Below are 23,924 nucleotides of genomic sequence, written 5' to 3' on the forward strand. Positions count from 1 at the left end.
ACAAAATAAAAAATGAATGGGATGAAATCAAACTAAAAAGCTTCTGTGTAACAATGGACACCATCAACAGAACAAAAAGGAAGCCAACAGTATGTGAGAATATATTAGTAAATGATTTATCCAGTAAGAGTTTAGCCTCCAAAATATATTAAGAACTCACACAACTCAACATCAGAAAAAGTGGCCCAATTAAAAAATGGGCAGAGGACCTGAACAGACACTTCTCTAATGAAAAAATGCAGATGGTCAACAGGAACATGAAAAGATGCTCCACATCACTAATCCTCAGGGAAATGCAAATCAAAACCACAATGAGATATCACCTCACATAGTTAGAAAGGCCACTACCAAAAGATAAGAAATAACAAGTGTTGGTGAGGATGTGGAGAAAAAGGAACCCTCCTACACTGTTGATGGGAATATAAATTGGTGCAGCCACTATGGAAAGCAGTATGGAGATTCCTCAAAAAACTACAAATTAAAATACCATTGGATCCAGTAATTACACTTCTAGGAATTTACCCAAAGGAAACAAAATCCTTGATTCAAAAAAATACATGTGCCCCTGCATTTATTGTCACACAATTTATAATAGCCCAGAAATGGAAGCAAACAAAATGTCCACCAATAAAGGAATACAGAAGAAGTGGTACATATACATAATGGAATATTATTCAGCCATAAAAAAGATGGAAATCCTGCCATTTGTGACAACATGGATGAACCTAGAGGGTATTATGCTAAGTGAAATAAGCCAGGTGAAGAAAGACAAATACCACATGATTTCACTTATCTGTAGAATCTAAAAACAAAACAAAACAAAATGAACAAAACAGCAGTGGACTCATAGACACTGAGTGACTGGTGGTTACAACCGGGAAGGGGTTGGGGTGGTTAGGAAGGGAGGGATTGGGGTAACTGGGTGGGGAGTGAGTAAATGGGCACAAAAATTCTCAATCATAATGTAAGTTGGTCATTAGGATGGTATACAGCATGGGAAATATAGGAAATGATTCTGTACCATATTCCTATGTTGACAGAGAGTAACTGCACTAGTTGGGTTGAGGATTTAATAATGTGCATAACTGGTAAATTACTGTCTTTTATACTTGAAAGTACTTTAAGACTCTATATCAATTATACTTCAATTTAAAGAAAAGAGCTGTATCTTCTGGCACCTTGATCTTGGACTTCCCAACTTCCAAAACTGTGAGAAATCAATATCTGTTGTTTAAACCACTCAGTATACAGTATGTTGTTATAGCAGCCTGAGCTATGATACTATAGCTGTTCTTATTTTAATCAAGGTTATTAACAATATGATATAGGTGAACAGACTACAATCTAAGCAAGAACATTGAACTTTTAAGACTTGAAAGAATTAAATGATCAAATATTGGGGTTACTGTTACTGTTTCTTTAAAAATGACTAAAAACTAAAAAAATACATACAGCTAGTTTCTGAAGATTTGATAACACTTCACTTTGATCCTTAAAGCCAGTTGTGTGAATCTTGTTCGCTGCATCTTCTTTTTCTGAAAGCCATGCATTAAAAAGGCACTGCAAGAAAATAACCCCCCCAAATAAAATAATTATTAAAATAGATCATCATATGCTTTCACTTATATATTTAACATCTCCCCATGTCTTTCACTGATAAAATTTCTACCATATGACTTACCTGTTCTTCAGTAAAGCGTTGCCATTTTAGAAGGATTTCTTGTAAAAGAACCCAGCGATCTTCTGTCCACCTACAGATATTTGCCCATCGATCTCCCAGTACCTGGGGAAGAGACCATCCAACACATCATTAGCAAGCAATTAATTAACTGAATTTCATTTAAAAAATGGCATGAATCATTTGTAAACGTATCTAACTTTGAGTCTTCTATGTATATAAGGAGTTTAAGGACACTCTTCCTGCTCCTGCTTATAATTAGGTAAGTACTGTGTCTTTCATTTGTCTTTAGATAATTTCATTTACTCTTTCACCTTACACTGAAATGCAAGATACTTATATGAAGTCTGAGGCAGTTATACCACTATAACACTACTTGAAATGTCTGCACAGTAAATGTAAGAGAGCAAATACATAAAACTATAAAAAGGATTTTGCATTGATAAAATGTAAAATGTTTATCTTTCTTAGGTATGAAAATACACCCCAAAGGATAGATGTATGACTATTAAAAGGAATACCTGAAAAACTCTTAATTGAAGCAATCCTATATAATTAGAATTGCTTAATATCCTGTTTATACAAGAATATTATCAGTGACTTGAATTATATCCACATGTGGACTTTAAAAATTATCTGGATTATTATTACAAAATATTTATATTCACTATATCACTAAACTATTCTAGTGAGAAAATTGTACTATTCCCTGAATAATAACTGCTATAGCTCTAGGAAGTCTCTAATGTCTATTTTCACAACTATTTCAATATGCAACATAAACCAAATACCAATGGTTTTTAGGTGAAAAAGTATGTGTTGTGATGATTTCTGTGCAAAGGGAGTGTTTTGAGACAAAAGAAGTCTCATTTATTTCAACTCCATTATGATGTACTTCAGGGCTTAAAATTTCAACTTTTATTACTTTTTCATACATAATACAATTATTTTTGCATAGCTATTGGATCTTTAAAATTAGAAGTATCTCAAAATATGGACATGTTTTATTTCATACAGAAATAGAGCTAGAAAAAATGTTTGTAACTCATATTTTTTTAAATATATTTGGTATCTAAATAAGCCTCATCATAAAATCTACCTTACCTGATGCTACTTCTTTGGATTGATTTCCCTAAAATATATTAATATATGATTCAAAAAGTACAAATTTATTCAAGCATCAAGAAGAAATCCACCTATTGCTAGGTGCCTTGGAGACCTATCTAATTTTACTAAAATTTGTTTAGTCTACCATCTTTTCACAAAGGAGTGTTATGCAAAGGTAAGGAGTAGGCAATAAACATTTACTATAGTATTAAAATGATCATGTACTCATCATATGCAGCTCAGTCACAAGTGAGTTTTCACTTGTATTTCAGAAATGTCAGTACAAATGTTATTGCTTTCAGCAAAATGCAACTGATTTTCATATATTGTATGGTTTCAGTCTCTTCTCTCTTTGAATTATGTTAATGACTGAAGCCATAGCACTGAAGGACTGATGCAAGATATCCACAGGAAATATACCACTATAAATCAATGAATTAGAAAATATTAACCATTTAATTATTATAGCCAAGTATTTGATATTTTTTTCTAAAACATATTACAAGTTCTTTTAGTGAACTTCCTAATGATTGTATCAGTATGCATCAGGTAAAATGGCATGTAACATGTCTCTTAATGGATTAATAGCAAAAATAATTAGCCTCCAAAACAGAAAATCTTACCCCTGAGTCATAAACTACACTATCTTCCTGATTTGATAACACACATATAAAAGGTCAAATGGTGGGATGTTTACTGTAGACCTTCAACCCCATTGGAGACAGGGGTCATGAAGAGAGGAGCTACAGTCAAACTGTAGCACCACCTTCATAAGTGAAAGAAAATGAAAGGAGACTTCTACATAGATACAGCATCTTCTCTCCAGTACTACAGGACAAAGATAGTGTCCACTGAAGTAGCATCTTAGATTTGTAATCTCACACATGGATGTTTAGAATTTATTAACTGTACTAGGGCATCCTATAAAATATGTCCAAAGAAAGACCACCATATACTAGATTGCTTAAGATTAAGTTTATAGAAATTATAAAATTATTAATGTGATATATTTGCACCATACTTTTGTATCTATATGAATGACTCACAAAAAAATAATAATATTACTTTAGGTATATAATTAACAAAGTTAAAACAACTATTTTAAGAATGTCATTGAAAGTGTCCTTTGTATTCAAATAGTGATAATTGACAAATCTGATTAATTCACTGAAGCAGGTTTATAATTCAGCTAATATTTAATTTAACTTACACTTAATATTAGTCTCTCATTCATCAATCACAAATTTATTTAAACAAATATGTACTGAACACATACTATGTGTAAAAATGAACAGAATTCAGATGTAATGGGCTGAACTGTGTCTTCCCTAAAATTCATATGTTGAAATCTTATCCCCCTCTATTCAAGAATATGACTGTATTAGGATAGGGCCTTTAAATACAAGGACTTTAAATAAGGACTTTAAGTTAAAATAAGGCAGCTGGGTATGCTTCAATCCAATGTGACAGGTGTCCTCACAAGAAGAAATTTGGACATACAAAAAGATACCAAGGGTGTGTGAACACAGAAGAGAAACCATGTAAGTACACAGAGAGAAGGTGGCTCTCTGCAAGCCAGGGAGAGAGTCCTCAGAAGAAACCGAACCTACTGGTATAATAATTTTGGACTTCTGGTCTCCAGAATTGTGAGAAAAGAAACTTCTATTGACTAGGCTACCTAGTCTTGGTTATTTCGTATTGGCAGCCCTGACAAATATAAAAAACATATTTAAGAGAGACTGATTCCATGATATTACAAAATACCTCACAAAACTAAAGTTATTCAAAGTAAAAGTGTATTTGTTACAGTGGGAAAATTTTAACAAACACATTTCAATTACTAGAGTAAAATTAATTAAAATAGTTCAAATAAAACATATTTGTAACAATTTGTTGAAAAGAAATACACTATCATTTTGTGATTTTGTGGATAAAAGTATCCAGAGCAAACAACTTAGTTTCAAGTCTTAGGTTGGTAAATTGCTTGGATTATCAACATGTAGACTTCAAATTACTAAACATTTTTAATACATAATTTAATTTTCTCATAATAATTCTGGCAATTCTTTGAGGAATTCGTATTATTATCCCCCTCCACATCAAATCAAGTGTTTTTATTTTCAGGAAATTTATGGCTTAATCATTTAATCTCTCTCAAATAAAATCATCACACCAATCCCTTAAAGAATTGCTACAAATAAAAAAGATGATGTATTGGAAAGCAATTTTAACCCAGCTAAGTGTTGGTGGTTATTTACATTTTCCTTGATCATTTATTTATATCAAATCCTCTAAGAAACAGCAAGGGTCATCTATTTTAGTCTACTCATTCTAGAAAGGTAGTTATTAAATCTTTACAAATAGGTAGATGTTTAGACTTCAAGTATATTCTTCTTTAAAGATTTCCAACACAAGGGAGCATACATATCCTTTAATAACACATTCCACTGCTTATATATATCTTACTCCTACAAAATCTCAATGAACTGAACCTAAATCATTTCTGATATACATGGGCATAGTGCTTTTTACTGATTTCAGTAAAACTAGGTAAGTTAACCAGAAATTGCTTGCTTATATGCTACATGTCTGCCTGCAGGCAGATTTTTGCAATGCCATGTGCACAAATATAAATAGATATACATAGTGCTTGAATTCATATTTATTTGAATTCATTTATTATAAATGTACATTTATTGCTTAGAAATATTGACTGCAATTTGAATTACAAAGGGTAGAGCTAAGCAATTAGAAGATTATCAATCAACTCTATCATCACTCAAAGATGCCAGTTCCTATCACTGCCTGAGTGATGTAACCAGAATGTTAGACAAGTACAAAGGATTGAATCAAATGGAACTGGCAGGAAGCTACACATTTTCTTTTTATTTTTTTATGAATCACTACAGTTTGTGGGGATTAAACAAGGTAATGATGTGAGAAGTGAGGCAGAAACCTCTTCCCAAAACTACATATAACAGAAAAATACAGCATATACAACTAATCCTGAAAGAGCAACCAGAAAGAAGACGCAACAGATGACCTACATCTGAGGAAAAGAAAAGACCTCATGGAAAAGGGCAAAGTAGCAAAGCCGCAATCCAGTAGGAACCAAGACCTTATCCCAACCCAGCTAAACAGCAGGAGAAGAGAAATGGAGCAGGGAGGGAACTGAAGCACAGGACTGCTTAATATTCACCCTTGGAGATCTATTCCAGGGGCACAAACCCACATTACATAGTGCTCTGGAGATTAGAGGGGATGGAAAGCAAAGAAAGGAGGAATACTGGGAGAGACTGAAATTCCAGCCACTTGTAGAGAATAGGTACCCAAAACCAGCCACAACAGGACAAAAGAAAGGCAGGCAATTTGACAGACTTCCTATCACTGACAGGGCTGCTAAAGGGGCAAGGATTACACAGAGCTTGCTGCTCAGGAGAAAGGACAGGTGGATAAAAGCATCCGGGCACCCTCAGCCCAGCAGGCGGGGAATTTTCAGGAGTATCAGGCACTCGATCCCCATGGCTGGCAATGCAGCGCTGTGGCACACCACTGCAATACGCAGCCTGCAGCTACTTCCTCTCAGCCAGCACTGGTTTGCAAACCTGATGCCCCCGCCATTGTGCCATGCCACCCAGGGGGTGGCCCCATGTATGGCAGCTACAAGGATGCAGCATAGAGGCTTCTACCTATGCATTCGGCCCACTGGCCCTGGCAGTGGCGGCAGGCACTGCAGCCAGGAAGCAGGGAAGAGCTCTTTAGTTCAGACAGGCACTGGCACCATGAGCCTACAACCCCCGCCATCGCTCCAGGGGCTGAACAGCTCCAGTGAGTAGAGCTTCTGGGCACTAGAGGGTGCCACATACACAAAGCTATTATTCCATAGTAACCATTAGGAATATAAAATGGTAAAAGTACCTGTTACAAACCAAAATCCCTCAATCACCAGAATGAGAACTAAGTGTAAATGAAATCACCAAACTTCCTGATAAAGATTTTAAAATAAAAATCATGAACATGCTCACAGAGCTACAGAAAAATATTCAAGACCTCAGGGAAGAATTCATGAAAGAGCCAGAAACTTTGAAAAATACAGTATCTGAAATGAAACATACAATGGAGAGATTTAAAAGCAGACTAGATAAGGTACAGGAAACGGTAAATGAAATAGAAATAAGAGATAGGAATACAAAGAAGCTGAGGCACAGAGAGAAAAAAGAATCTTTAGGAATGAAAGAATATTAAGAGAACTGTGTGACCAATCCAAATGGAACAATATTCACATTATAAGGGTAACAGAAGAAGAAGAGAGATAAAAAAGGATAGAATGTCTCTTCGAAGAAATAATTGCTGAAAACTTCTGCAGCCTGGGAAAGGAAATAGTCTCTCAGGCTATGGAAGTGCAAAGATATCCCAACACAAGGGACCCAAGGAAGACAACACCAAGATATATAATAATTAAAATGGCAAAGATCAATGACAAGGACAGAGTATTAAAGCAGCCAGAGAGAGAAATAAGATCACATACAAAGGAAAAACCATCAGGCTACCATCAGGCTTCTCTTAACAGAAACCTTACAGGCCAGAAGGGTGTGGCATGATATATTCAGTGCAATGAAGAAGAAGGGCCTCAAACCAAAAATACTCTACATGGAAAGATTATCATTTAAATTTGAAGCAGGGTTTAAACAATGTCCAGAGAAGTAAAAGTTGAGGGAATTTACCTCCCACAAGCCATCTCTACAGTGTATTTTGGAGTGACTGCTATAAATGGAAGTCCTTCCAAGGCTAAATAGCTGTCACCAGAGAAAATAAAACCACATTAAAGGAAGTAGATCAATTACTAAGCAAATGCAAAATTAAATCAACTACCAAGAAAGTCAGTCAAGGGATACACAACACCTAACATATAAAGAGGGGAGGAAGAAGAAAATGAAGGGAGGAAAAAAAGAATCCTTAGATTGTGTTTATAATAGTGTAATAAGCAAGTTAAGTTAGACTGTTAGATAGTAAAGAAGGTGCCCTTGAACCTTTAGTAACCACAAATCCATAGCCTGAAATGAAAATAAGTATATGTTTATCAAAAATCCCCATAAATGTCAATGGACTGAATGCATCAATGAAAAGACAGAGTTACAGAATGGATAAAAAAAGCAAGACTCATCTATCTGCTGCCTACAAGAGACTCACTTCAAACCCAAAGACATACACAGACTAAAAGTGAAGGGATGGAAAAAGATATTTCATGCAAATAATTGGGAGAAAAAAAAGGAGTTGCAGCACTTGTATCAGACAAAAAAGACTTCAAAAGAAAGAAAGCAACAAAAGACAAAGAAGGACATTACATAATGATAAACCTCTCAGTCCAACAAGAGGATATGACCATTAAAAATATCTATGCACCCAATATAGAAGCACCTAAATATGTGAAACAAATGCTAACAGAATTAAAGTGGAAAATAGACTGCAACACATTCATTTTAAGAGACTTTAATACACACTCACATCAATAAACAGATCAACTAGAAAGTAAGGAGACAGGGGCAATGAACAATACATCAGATCAGATGGACTTAACAGATATCTACAGAACATTCCACCCAAAAGCAGCAGGATACACATTATTCTCAAGTGTACATGGAACATTTTCCTGAATAGATCACATAGAAGGCCATAAAAATAGCCTCAATAAATTCAAAAAGACTGAATTGTATTAATCAGCTTCTCAGACCACGATGGCATGAAACTACAAATAAATTACACAAAGAAAACAGAAAAGCCTACAAACACATGAAGGCTAAACAACATGCTTCTAAATAGTCAGTGGAAAATGACTAAATAAAAACAGAGATCAAGCAACATATGGAGACAAATGAAAACAACAACTCAACAGCCCAAAACCTGTGGAATACAGTGAAGGCAGTTGTAAGGGGAAAGTATATAGAAACATAGGTTTACCTCAAGACTTAAAAACAATCCCAAATAAACAGTCTAAACTCACAATTAAGATAAACTGGACAGCTACATGTAAGAGAATGAAACTGGATTATTGTCTAACTCCATACACAAAAGTAAACTCAAAACAGATCAAAGACCTGAATGTAGATCATGAAAACATATAACTCTTAGAATATAGATCATGAAAACATATAACTCTTAGAAGAAAACATAGGCAAAACTCTCTTGAATATAAAGATGAGCAACTTTTTCCTGAACATATCTCCTGCGGCAAGGGAAGCAAAATAAAAAAATGAACAAATGGGACTACATCAAACTAAAAAGCTCCCATACAGCAAAGGACACAATCAGCAGAACAAAAAGGCATCCTACAGTATGGGAGAATATATTTTATAAATGATATATATTGTAAGGGGTTAATATCTAAAATATATAAGTAGCTCACATGCCTCAACAGCCAAAAAGCAAATAACCCGATTAAAATATGGGTGGAGAATCTGAATAGACACTTTTCCAAAGAAAAATTCACATGGCCAACAGACACATGAAAAGATGCTTAACATCGCTAGTTATCAGGGAAATGCAAATTAAAACAACAATGAGATACCACCTCACACCAGTTAGGATGGTCAACATTAAAAAGGAACAGCAAATGCTGCCGAGGATGCGAAGGGGAACCCTCCTACACTGCTGGTGGGAACGTAAATTAGTTCAACCATTGTGGAAAGCAATATGGAGGGTCCTCAAAAAACTAAAAATATAAATAGTATTTGACCCATGAGTTCCACTCCTAGGAATTTATGCAAAGAAAACAAGATCCCAGATTCAAAAAGATATATGCACCCCTATGTTTATCACAGCACTATTTACAGTAGTCAAGGTATGGAAGCAATGTAAGTGTCCACCAGTAGATGAAAGAATAAAGAAGATGTAGCATGTCTACACAATGGAATATTATTCAGCCATAAGAAGAAATCAAATCATAACATTTGCAACAACATGGACGGAACTAGAGGACATTATGCTCAGTGAAATAAGTCAGGCGGAGAAAGAAAAATACCAAATGATTTCACTCATTTGTGGAGTATAACAACAAAACAAAACTGAAGAAACAAAACAACAGCAGACTCACAGATGCCAAGAAGGGACTAGTGGTTACCTAAGGTGAAGGGGTGGGAAGGGAGGGAGAAGGGGATTAAGGGGCATTATGATTAGCACACATAGTATCAGGGGGTCACAGGGAATGCAGTATAGCACAGAGAAGACAAGTAAGTAGTAACTCTATAGCATCTTACTATGCTGATGGACAATGACTGCAATGTGGTGGTAGGGACTTATAATATGGGTGAATGTAATAACCACAATGTTGCTCATGTGAAACCTTTATAAGATTATACATCAATGATACCTTAAAAAAATCACTACATTAGGATTAGAAACCTCTTCTGTAGAGAAAAAGTCAGTGGTTCTCTGAGTTTCTAGTTATGCATAGAAATCCCTTGAGCTTTTAGAAACAATGCATATTTTTGTAAAGCTAGGTAAACTTTATGCACATAAATGAAAAATGAGTTGTAATATCTAATGGAGTGATAAGAGGAAATTAATTTGTATATATGTCCTCATTTTGTCTCAGCAGTAAGAGAAGCTAAAGGTCAGTTCACTGACTCTAACGCATTTTCATGGGCTAAGTAACAACTCCATTATCATCTCTGCTTACTTAGATCTACAATAGGGAGGACTATTCCCTCCCATTTAATTCACAGCTCATATTGTTATACATGCCAAGGACATTTTTCATCTGAGTTCCTTTGTGTGGATGAGTTGGTTTTTCAACGCAAAAGTAAAAAACTGACTATCAAAGGAACATTTGGATAAAGGCAACTGAGGAAACTTTGCAAGCATGGGAGGTAAAACTTAGGTATTTTGACTTGACCCTTGAGTTTATTGAAGTCAGTGATGGAATGTAAGAACTAAAATGTGCCCATCAAGATTGGCATTAAGAGATAAGTTGTTCCCAGGTGTATGCCCACTAAGGAAAGAACAATTATGTGCCAAGGAGCACACAATGCAGCAGAAACTGGGGTTTATGAGAGAGAGAGCAAGCAGTCCATGTATGTTATTGTGATTTAGAACCCTAGAATATACTCCCCAGCTAAATGAATTTTATGTGTCATGAGCCTTCTGAAAAAAACCATTTCTTGATTTTTCTTTCTTACTTTATAAACTATACTGTTAAAAAGGATACCCAACTTCACCTGACTGATGGTGAGATGGAAGTAACATCAAATAACAGAAAGACATAAAATAACACTCTTTATGAGGCTAGGAATGGGGCAGAGTACTTCTGACTAATGTTTAGCCAGCACTAGGACCCTCTTCTCAATTTCACATGGTTTTACATACTGTTAACCAAAGCAGCATACTACAAAATGGCATGCCTTATATCTTCACTGTGTACCATATGGTCCAGAGTGGAAAACATGTTTTCATATATTAGGAAACACTGGCAGTTTCTCTGAAAATAACAGTCTCCTGTTTAAATGATCCTGTGATAATGCACGACAAACTCAAGGAACTCATGGCTGTGACTTCTGCATTACAGCTGAGGAAACTGACACTCAGAAGAGTTAAGGAACTTGTCTAAAGCCACAAAGGCCACAGGACTGAACATCTGGGATTTGACCTCAGATCCACCTGGCTGCAGGCCCATTTTCATTCTTGATGCCATTCACTTTAGTACAACATTCAACATAAAGAAAAACAAAAACAGGCCTTCTGATTTGTGCCACATAAGCTACAGTGAGATACACAGATGCTGAATCCTTTTTGAGTCTTCGTATTTTAGTAGAAGTTTGATGAGATTGAAATAAATATTATATCTAACCTATCTGACTTGGATTTGAAGCCTAATGTTATAATTGGTACTAGAAACATTTTTGACATTTTCACTCTGCATTTAAAATATTTTTAAAAATCAGAAAATATGTACACTTCCAGATCAAGAACATGTGCAATTTGCAAAGACTTGTTTTTGAAAGGTAAATATGACTGATTCACTAAGGAGACTCTGCCTTGGTAATTATGCTAAAAACGTAGTGAGATTTTTAACTTGAAGAAGCATGTTCCTCTCTGCTGTTACTGTCAGTTCCATATATTATTTATTTTTATGAGTTTATAAAGTGCTAATGAATAAATCTGGAAGGGCCCTGTTGATGTTATTGCTCTTATTATCTCTGGGCTATTATTTAGTGTTCTGTGGAAGCTTAAGAAACTGTACTCTCCAGCTCCCACCAGTCTACTCAGTTGGGATACCAGAAAATCCAAAGGAGGAATCCTAAGGAGCATGCAAGCATGACTGCATTATTTCCAACGTCTGTCACATTCCCAGGCATTCTTTGGTAGCTTGAGGTTTGACTGTCCCTTACTGTTTTATGCCTCACAGACTCCGAACTTCTTTTCTGTTAAATGTCTTGTGCAGTAATACATGAATTTCACATAGCATATAAATGTCTCAAAGCTGAATACAACCACTGTGGTTATCAATATGGGAGCTTTTCTCCCAAGTATTCTTAGAACCTTTTTTTTCTTTCACCTCCATTAAATACACGCCTACCAGTCATTCATGGTAACAACAGAGCTACTTATGGTCAATCTGAAGACCAATAGGGATTGAGAGTCCCATGTGAAGTACTGTCCTCTCTACCTCAAATTCTAGATCTTGTAACACTTACTAAGCACACTAACCATAAAGCTGAATCTCTGAATCTGCTCACCTGCTATACACATCACTAGACATAAAGTACAGATTGCCTGAATTTTTGTTCCAGCTCTTCTGTTGCCCAACTTGGTAATATCTGTCACCTACTCTTAATCTTGCTATGGTTTCATTTTCCCACTAGTGAAATAGAAACAATACGACCTGCCTTGGCACCTTCCTAAACAATTCACTTCTAAGGTCAGACAGGCCAACAAATGTGAAAAAGTCCTGAAAACAGTGATGAATTATTGAGATGCTTGTTGACTGGTAAGGATTTAGAATTTCAGTTGATAGAAAAATCAGCTTTGGCTTCCAGATGTGATTAATCTAGAGCTCAACAGAATTTTAATACAGAATGAAATGAAACATTTCAGCATGACACGAACATTAGTAGGTTTTTGTATTTTACCTATAGTCTATTAAGGCTTATGTTTGTAAAAGTAAAAAAGTTGAAAATCTTTTACACTTTTAAACCAGGAGCACGGTCCATTATGCACCTTATTTGTAAAGAAGTCAGTGAAAACAGATATCCCTCTATGCTTCATTCTAATTCTTGGCAATGGAATACTCCATATTTAAAGAATCACAAATTCTAACATGTATACATAATAAAATGCACAAAATAACCTAGGTATAAGAGGATGGGGGTGATGGGGATTGAAGCTAAATGGAGAGCTCAGCTACAAGGGGCTGAGTTATTTAATTCCTACTGAGGTTAATATGCAGGAAAACAGGCCAAGGTCACTTGTTTTTCCCAATAAGGCTAGAAATTCATAGTTTTATATCACATTTCCCAAATTTCAATTATCGATGACTAATAAAAATATTATTCAATACCACATGAATCAAATAGATCTTATGATAATATATTTTAGATAAATAGAAAATTCCTAGAGACACACAAACTACTCAAACTGACAAAAAAAATGGAAACTCTGGAAAATGGAGATAAAATTAAAAAATTAAAATTAAAAATAGGAAGCCTTATGTCTATTAAATATATTTAATCTTTGATTTATAACTTCCCCATAAAGAGAATCCCAAGTGCAAATGGCAAGTTCCCAGCCTGTACAATCAGGTACTAAAACCTAGCAAGCATATTACAAGAAAGGAAAGCAACAGGCCAAACACTTTCATGGACACAACAGGAAAACTCTCAACCAAATGTTTGTAAATGTTAGCAGAGAAATCTAGCGACAAATAAAAAGGATTATACATATCATCCATGTTTGATTTATCTCAGGAATGCCAAGGCTATTTACTCTTAGAATATGAGGCAAGATTATTTTATATATTAACGAAATAAAGAAGAAAAATTTAATAATCTCTAGTGATCCTGAAAAGAAGTTGAATAAAATTCAGCTCTCAGTAAATAATAAGACCTCTTAGAAAACTACGGATAAAAGACATCTACAAACCTACAGGAAATATCATACTTTATGGTGATTTACTATAATCCTCATCTCTGAGACAAACAATAAGAAACAGTATATTAACCAATAACCTGATTGCATTAGAGTGTATAGCACAAAAACCCAAGAAAAGTTAGTAAAATGAATAATGACTAGAAAGGGAGAAGTAAAACTGTCATCACTTAACAAATAACCTGTATATATACATCTGAGTGATGCTATAAATAAACTATTCAAATTAGTAAGTAAATTTAGCATGTCTCTGGATACAAGGTCAAGGGAAAAAAAACAAGTTGTATTTTTCCATGTTAGCAACAGAGAAATTGAAAATGAGATTTTAAGAATAGACAATTTACAAGAACAGCAAAAATATCAAAAACCTAGGAATAAATCTCATAAAAAGTCTAAGACCCACTATTTTGAAAACCATAAAACATTATTGAGAGAAAATAAAGACCTAAAAAAATGGAAGGCTATTCCCTATTCATAATTAAAACACTTTATACAATAAAGATATAAATTCATCACAAATTAATCTATATATTCAATAAAATCAAACTAAACTCACAGCAGAGATTTCTTTGGGAGGGATGGGAGAGTTAAGTTGATTTTAAAATTTATATGGAAATGCAAATTAATGAAACAAGCCAAGCTAAATTTTAAAAAAGGACTGACACTGGTTAAGATAGATTTAGTCTTCCCCTCTGCTGGACTAAACTTTAGACTACAGGCTCCTGACCTCCATTTTCTTAGAAAATTTACTTAAGAAAACTTGCAATTATAAATTTTTCTCTGCGTTTTTTGAGATGTAAATACTTTTTATTCCAATTTTTTAAATTAAGGTATTATTGACATACACTCTTATGAAGGTTTCACATGAAAAACATACATTGTGGTTACTACACTCACCCATATTATTGACTCTCCCCCCCATACCCCATTGCAGTCACTGCCCATCAGTGTAGTAAGATGCCACAGAGTCACTACTTGTCTTCTCTGTGCTAGACTGTCTTCCCCATGATCCCCCCTACACCATGTATACTAATCATAATACTCTTCAATCCCCTTCTTCCTCCCTCCCAACCTGCCCTACTCCACCCCTCCCCTTTGGTAACTGCTAGTCCCTTCTTGGAGTTTGTGAGTCTGCTGATGTTTTGTTCCTTCAGTTTTGCTTTGTTATTATACTCCACAAATGAGAGAAATCATTTAGTACTTGTCTTTCTTTGCATGGCTTATTTCACTGAGCATAATACCCTCTAGTGCCATCCGTGTTTTTGCAAATGGTAGGATCTGTTTCTTTCTTATGGCTGAATAGTATTCCACTGTGTATATGTACCACATCTTCTTTATCCATACATCTACTGATGGACACTTAGGTTGCCTCCATATCTTGGCTATTGTAAATAGTACTGCAATTAACATAGGGGTGCATATGTCTTTTTGAGTCTAAGAACTTGTATTCTTTGGGTAAATTCCTAGAAATGGAATTCCTGAGTCAAATGGTATTTCTATTTTTAGTTTTTTGAGGAACCTCCATATTGCTTTCAACAGTGGTTGAACTACTTTACATTCCCACCAGCAGTGTAGGAGGGTTCCCCTTTTTCTGCATCCTCACCAGCATTTGTTGTTCTTAGTCTTTTCGATGCTGGCCATCCTAACTGGTGTGAGGTGATATCTCATTGTAGTTTTATTTTGCATTTCCCTGGTAATTAGCGATGTGGAGCATCTTTTCATATGCCTGTTGGCCATGAGATGTAAATATTCTATAACCCAAGAATGTTTTTCTCAGGGATTGGGAGCCATCCCTTTGAAATGTAAATATCACGAAAGATAATGCCTCTGTCTCCCAGACTTTGTGGGAGGGACAATTAGCAAACACAGATGACATAATCATGTTGACTACTAACCCCACAACATCCTCCAGTGCTTTACATTAGCTCATCATACCATGTACAAACTCTCACTCCTTTTGTTCAGTGGGACTGAATTCAGTCTCTCTCCTATTGTCTTGATCCTTAGTTGCAATAGTCTTGAATAAATTCTTCCTCCCTCATTTAACTATCTGGTTCAATTTTTATTTTACAGTACTAGCAGATAGAAAAATTTACAATAAAGCTATAGTAATTTAAACAATGTGGTACTGGCATAGGCATAGGTAAACGTACAAACAAAACTTATTAGAGCCCATAAAGTGACCCATGCATGTACTGGCTTTTGAGTAAAGATCAGACTGCAGAACATTGGGGAAAGAATGGTTTTTGCAATGAATAATGCTATTCAAATAGAATCTAAATGGAAAAATATGGGCATTTAACCCTTTCTCATATCGGAATACTAGATGGATTACAATAGGAAAGACAAAGCAATAAAATCACTGTATGACAATCCAGGAAACTTTATTTTTAAACTCAGGACATAATACATTAACCATAAAGAAAATACTAGAGTATATTGAATTTAAAACTTCTATTTATTTAAAAAGATAACATTAAGGAGGAAAAAGGCAAGGCTCCTAGCAAAAAATAAAAGGGGGATGGAAATTGTAACATAGATAATCAACAAAGGATTAAAATCCATTTTAAAATAACTACAACAAATCACTAAGAGAAATACAGACAATCCAATAAAAAATAGCCATTTTAAAAAAGAGGTTTTTCATATAGCCAGTAAACAACTGTAATAGTGTCTAACCTCATTAGTCATCAATATATGCAAATGAAACCACAGATACGTTATAAAGCCACCATAAAGGCTCAAATTAAAAATCTGACAATACCAGGTATTAAAGAGGATCCAGAGCAATTTGTACCTTTATTCAGTACTGATAAGAGTATAAAGGTATATATTAACTTTCCAAAATTCTTTGTCAACACCTATAAAGCTAAATACATGTATACCCAATGATCCAGCAATTCCAACCCCAGGTGCATATCCAATACAAAAGCATACATATATTCACAAAAAATATATGTACAATTATGTTCATAGCAGTATTATTCACACTAGTCCCAAACTTGAAACAATCCAAGTTTTCCAAACGGTAGAATAGATAATTGAATTGTGGCATATTCACAAGTAATACTACCTAGCCATGAAAACTAGTGGACAAATGATATAAGGATCAGGGATGAATCTCATAAACATAACATTGAATAAAAAAGTCAGCTATGCAACTACATATTATGCAATTCCATTTATCTTTAGTTAAAAAATAAAACTAATCTAAGGTACCATAAATCAAGATAGAGATTATCTTTGAGGAGGTAGGCAAAAGTGTATCATAACTATAGCAGGACTTTACAGGGGCTTCTGGATTACTAGTAATATACTATCTTTTTATGTGGATGTGGAACTAAGGGTATGTTACCTTTGTGAAGTCTTCAAGCTATAATTATAATTTGTGCACTTTTCCGGGCACTCCAATAAATAAAATTAAAACAAAATATTGTGTCATTATGTGAAATTTTGATTTTTTCAGAGACCAAAAAGGTCAGAATTCTCTGTAGACCAAATTAGAATTAACACATATTCACAAAGAATATTATCATGCCAACATATTTGCATATATTTTCCCTGTAATAATTTTCTCAAGTCCACATAGTAATTTTCTCTTACGAAATTGAGAGATTAGGAAAAAACCCTAGCTGAGGCATCACACAGATCTGGATACCAGTCCCAGCTCTCACTTACAAGCTATGTGAACCTGGATTTAACTTCATTATGCACTGGCTTTTCATTAGTGAAACTGGGTAGCATTACATACAGAGTATACAAAATTCTTGGAAAATAATGAGCACACAAAAGTGCTAATAATTATAACAATTGTTGATGTTCACTTAGAGAAATCATTTCTACCACATTTAAAGTCATTTTTCATTTTCAGTCATGCTTTTTATTCACCAAGTGTAAAATTAGAAACTAGAGAGAAACATCAGAAAATATTTCCATATTCTTCATAAATAATCTGTCTCTTAATTCTATAGGCTTTAACATTCTTTTTCCTCTCCAAATGATCCCAAAGCTATGTAATATAAACACCTCTAGTTACACACCCTGTTTTCAAGCCATAATAGAATAAAGGGACATTTTTGCCTTTCTGAGCAAGCTTTTAGTAGACTACTTTCCTTCCAAAAAAGAAGCACAATTATAGTATAGAGATGGCATAAAAGAGGGAGTGGTCATCACTATGAAGAAGAATCAGCTCTTCATTAAGGAAAATATAAACTGAATTTTTAACATGAAGTAGTAGGAGTTTTCAAAGCAGACATGAGAAAATACGAGAGTACTGAGAAATATGAATAGCATGTACAAAGACATATAGAGCATCAGAAATGGCTTGTGGGAATGCAATACAGGTTAAGGGATATGAGGGTCTAACAGGAGAAAGTATTGAGAGACAGATAGGAGTCAGGTAATAAAATCACTGTAGGCCTAAGTGATCAGACTCTGTAGAGGATGGAAAGCAATTAAAGATGCTAAGCAGAGGAGAAACGGTATTATATGGCTTTTGAGAGCCCATGCTGATTTAATGTGCAGACTAGACTGAAGAGAGACAAGAAGGTAGGCAAGGACCTTCAGGGATTGAGGATGTGGGCTCTACTAGGAAAACAGTGACAGGAGCAAAGATGAAATAATGAATATGAGGGAAAGTTAAGAAATGCTAAAACTGAGTACATGCAGAGAGCTCACAGGGAAAGGAAAAGGATGAGTCTGGAAGGACTCCAAGCGTCTGGCAGAGGTGTCATGGTGAAAGCCAGCATAGGAAGCAAGTCCAGAGGGAAATAGGGCACAATGAGTTAAGTATCACCTTGTTGAGCTTGAGGTGCATTTTGGACTTCAAGCTGGATATATTCAGAAGAAAATGGGATAGGAGAAATTGGGTTCAGGAGAGACGCCTAGTCAGGAGACATCCAGGCTTATCAACTTACATCTATTTTTGATAGCACAACCTTCTGAAGTAATACAGAGAAAATGCCTTCCTTTTTCAACAAGACAATCCTGCTCATGTGTCCCTTATCTCTGCTTGTATTTTTCTTAAATTAAATAATCCCGAGGCGGAGCCAACATGGCGGCGTGAGTAGGACAGTGGGAATCTCCTCCCAAAAACATATATACTTTTGAAAATACAACAAACACAACTAGCCCTAAAAGAGAGACCAGAAGACGCAGGACAGTGGCCAGACTGCGAGAACCCAGCGACTGGTGAAAGGGGTAAGATACAAGCCCCGGCCCTGCGGGACCCGAGCGCCCCTCCCCCCAGCTCCCAGCGGGAGAACAATAGGCAGAGCGGGAGGGAGATGGAGCCCAGGACTGCCGAACACCCAGCCCCAGCCATCCGGGCCAGAGCGCAGACACAGTACATGCCCAGGGGGCCCTGGATACTGGGGGAACAGGGAGTAAGACCTCTGAGCGGGTGCTGAAGCTGATGCCCCTGTGACAAAGAAAAGCGGGGGCTTTTTGAAAGTCTTAAAGGGACAGGGACTTAACAGCTTAACGGAAACAACCCAGGTCACAGTAGAGCAGCTGGAAATTACAGGGAAAACCGGGTGCACTAACCCCCTGGGCAACAGCTCTGAGACCCCTCACGGAGGCAAACAGTCAAGCAGCCCCCCCATCCATCACCCCACCGGGCGCTGCGAAAGCAGAGAAGCAGCCTGAGACAAATTCCGCCCACAGAAAGGGAAATTTCTCCCTCCCGGCCAGGCAAGACACAAAGACCCACTCTACACGCAATTACCCAACACAAGCCACTAGGGGTCGCAGTTGCCCCAGTAAAGAAAGGCCAGTAGTAAGTGAAAATTTTGGCCCTCCCAGCTGAAAGTCAATAGCACCTGTCAACATGAAAAGGCAAAAAAATATGATCCAGACAAGACGAACCCAGACAGCTTCAGCATCTGCTACATCTTCCCCTGAGAAGGAATCTGGGGAGATAGATTTAGCCAGTCTACCTGAAAAAGAATTCAAAACAAAAGTCATAACCATGCTGATGGACTTGCAGAGAAATATGCAAGAACTAAGGAAGGAGAATTCAGAAATAAAACAAGCTCTGGAAGGACTTCAAAACAGAATGGACGAGATGCAAGAGACCATTAATGGACTAGAAAACAGAGAACAGGAACGCAGAGAAGCTGATGCAGAGAGAGATAAAAGGATCTCCAGGAATGAAAGAATTTTAAGAGAGCTGAGTGATCAATATAAAAGAAATAATATAAGAATCATAGGCATTCCAGAAGAAGTAGAGAGAGAAAAGGGGATAGAAAATGTCTTTGAAGAAATAATTGCTGAAAATTTCCCCAAACTAGGGGAAGAAATGGCCTCTCAGACCACAGAGGTACACAGAACTCCCATGACAAGGGATCCAAGGAGGGCAACACCAAGACACATAATAATTAAAATGGCAAAGATCAAAGACAAGGACAAAGTATTACAAGCAGCCAGAGAGAAAAAAAAGGTTACCTACAAAGGAAAACCCATCAGGCTATCATCAGACTTCTCAACAGAAACCCTACAGGCCAGAAGAGAATGGCATGATATACTTAATGCAATGAAACAGAAGGGCCTCGAACCAAGACTACTGTATCCAGCACGAATATCATTTAAATATGAAGGAGGGATTAAACAATTCCCAGACAAGCAAAAGTTGAGGGAATTTGCCTCCCACAAACCACCTCTACAGGGCATCCTACAGGGACTGCTCTAGATGGGAGCACTCCTAAAAAGAGCACACAACAAAACACCCAACATATGAAGAAGGGAGGAGGAGGAATAAGAAGGGAGAGAAATAAAGAATCATCAGATTGTGTTTATAATAGCTCAACAAGCGAGTTAAGTTAGACAGTAAGACAGTAAAGAAGCTAACCCTAAACCCTTGGTAACCACAAACTTAAAGCCTGCAATGGCAATAAATTCACACCTTTCAATAATCACCCTAAATGTAAATGGACTGAATGCACCAATCAAAAGACACAGAGTAATAGAATGGATAAAAAAGCAAGATCCATCCATATGCTGCTTACAAGAGACTCACCTCAAACCCAAAGACGCGCACAGACTTAAAGTCAAGGGATGGAAAAAGATATTTCAAGCAAACAACAGAGAGAAGAAAGCAGGTGTTGCAATTCTGGTATCAGACAAAACAGACTTCAAAATAAAGAAAGTAACAAAAGACAAAGAAGGACATTACATAATGATAAAGGGCTCAGTCCATCAAGAGGATATAACCATTATAAATATATATGCACCCAATACAGGAGCACTAACATACCTGAAACAAATATTAACAGAACTAAAGGAGGAAATAGAATGCAATGCATTCATTCTAGGAGACTTCAACACACCACTCACTCCAAAGGACAGATCCACCAGACAGAAAATAAGTAAGGACACAGAGGCACTGAACAACACACTAGAACAGATGGACCTAATAGACATCTACAGAACTCTACATCCAAAAGCAACAGGATACACGTTCTTCTCAAGTGCACATGGAACATTCTCCAGAATAGACCACATACTAGGACACAAAAAGAGCCTCAGAAAATTCCAAAAGATTGAAATCCTACCAACCAACTTTTCAGACCACAAAGGCATTAAACTAGAAATAAACTGTTCAAAGAAAGCAAAAAGGCTCACAAACACATGGAGGCTAAACAACACGCTCCTAAATAATCAATGGATCAATGACCAAATCAAAATGGAGATCCAGCAATATATGGAAACAAATGACAACAACAACACTAAGCCCCAACTTCTGTGGGACGCAGCAAAAGCAGTCTTAAGAGGAAAGTATATAGCACTCCAAGCATATTTAAAAAAGGAAGAGCAATCCCAAATGAACGGTCTAATGTCACAACTATCAAAATTGGAAAAAGAAGAACAAATGAGGCCTAAGGTCAGCAGAAGGAGGGACATAATAAAGATCAGAGAAGAAATAAATAAAATTGAGAAGAATAAAACAATAGCAAAAATCAATGAAACCAAGAGCTGGTTCTTCGAGAAAACAAACAAAATAGATAAGCCTCTAGCCAGACTTATTAAGAGGAAAAGAGAGTCAACACAAATTAACAGTATCAGAAATGAGAAAGGAAAAATCACAACAGATCCCGCAGAAATACAAAGAATTATTAGAGACTACTATGAAAACCTATATGCTAACAAGCTGGGAAACCTAGGAGAAATGGACAACTTCCTAGAAAAATACAACCTTCCAAGACTGACCCAAAAAGAAACAGAAAATCTAAACAGACCAATTACCAGCAACGAAATTGAAGCGGTAATCAAAAAACTACCAAAGAACAAAACCCCCGGGCCAGATGGATTTACCTCGGAATTTTATCAGACATACAGGGAAGACATAATACCCATTCTCCTTAAAGTTTTCCAAGAAATAGAAGAGGAGGGGATACTCCCAAACTCATTCTATGAAGCTAACATCACCCTAATACCAAAACCAGGCAAAGACACCACCAAAAAAGAAAACTATAGACCAATATCCCTGATGAACGTAGATGCAAAAATACTCAACAAAATTTTAGCAAACCGAATTCAAAAATACATCAAAACCATCGTACACCATGACCAAGTGGGATTCATCCCAGGGATGCAAGGATGGCACAACATTCGAAAGTCCATCAATATCATCCACCACATCAACAAAAAGAAAGACAAAAACCACATGATCATCTCCATAGATGCTGAAAAAGCATTTGACAAAGTTCAACATCCATTCATGATAAAAACTCTCAGCAAAATGGGAATAGAGGGCAAGTACCTCAACATAATAAAGGCCATCTATGAAAAACCCACAGCCAACATTATATTGAATAGCGAGAAGCTGAAAGCATTTCCGCTGAGATCGGGAACTAGACAGGGATGCCCACTCTCCCCACTGTTATTTAACATTGTACTAGAGGTCCTAGCCACGGCAATCAGACAAAAAAAAAATACAAGGAATCCAGATTGGCAAAGAAGAAGTCAAACTGTCACTATTTGCAGATGACATGATACTGTACATAAAAAACCCTAAAGACTCCACCCCAGAACTACTAGAACTGATATCGGAATACAGCAAAGTTGCAGGATACAAAATCAACACACAGAAATCTGTGGCTTTCCTATATACCAACAATGAACCAACAGAAAGAGAAATCAGGAAAACAACTCCATTCACAATTGCATCAAAAAAAATAAAATACCTAGGAATAAACCTAACCAAAGAAGTGAAAGACTTATATTCTGAAAACTACAAGTCACTCTTAAAAGAAATTAAAGGGGACACTAACAGATGGAAACGCATCCCATGCTCATGGCTAGGAAGAATTAATATCGTCAAAATGGCCATCCTGCCCAAAGCAATATACAGATTTGATGCAATCCCTATGAAACTACCAGCAACATTCTTCAATGAACTGGATCAAATAATTCAAAAATTCATATGGAACCACCAAAGACCCCGAATAGCCAAAGCAATCCTGAGAAAGAAGAATAAAGTAGGGGGGATCTCACTCCCCAACTTCAAGCTCTATTATAAAGCCATAGTAATCAAGACAATTTGGTACTGGCACAAGAACAGAGCCACAGACCAATGGAACACACTAGAGAATCCAGACATTAACTCAGACATATATGGTCAATTAATATTTGATAAAGGAGCCATGGACATACAATGGCGAAATGACAGTCTCTTCAACAGATGGTGCTGGCAAAACTGGACAGCTACATGTAGGAGAATGAAACTGGACCATCGTCTAACCCCATATACAAACGTAAACTCAACATGGATCAAAGACCTGAATGTAAGTCATGAAACCATTAAACTCTTGGAAGAAAACATAGGCACAAACCTCTTAGACATAAACATGAGTGACCTCTTCTTGAACATATCTCCCCGGGCAAGGAAAACAACAGCAAAAATGAACAAGTGGGACTATATTAAGCTGAAAAGCTTCTGTACAGCAAAAGACACCATCAATAGAACAAAAAGAAACCCTACAGTATGGGAGAATATCTTTGA

At 36.2% G+C, this 23,924-nt stretch overlaps 1 protein-coding gene across 1 annotated transcript in view; it reads right to left on the minus strand.

Moving 5' to 3' along the window:
* The window catches only part of DMD (dystrophin), a 2,193,636-nt gene that overhangs the window by 1,475,433 nt on the left and 694,279 nt on the right, over positions 1–23,924 (minus strand). Inside the window, exons 14-15 of the mRNA XM_036917975.2 lie at positions 1,682–1,783; positions 1,453–1,560 (exon numbers count right to left, since the gene is read on the minus strand). Coding sequence (XP_036773870.2) covers positions 1,453–1,560; positions 1,682–1,783 — 210 coding nt within the window. The remainder of the gene's footprint in view (positions 1–1,452; positions 1,561–1,681; positions 1,784–23,924) is intronic.

This window comes from Manis pentadactyla, chromosome X, assembly GCF_030020395.1.
Source record: "Manis pentadactyla isolate mManPen7 chromosome X, mManPen7.hap1, whole genome shotgun sequence".
Lineage (NCBI taxonomy): Eukaryota > Metazoa > Chordata > Mammalia > Pholidota > Manidae > Manis > Manis pentadactyla.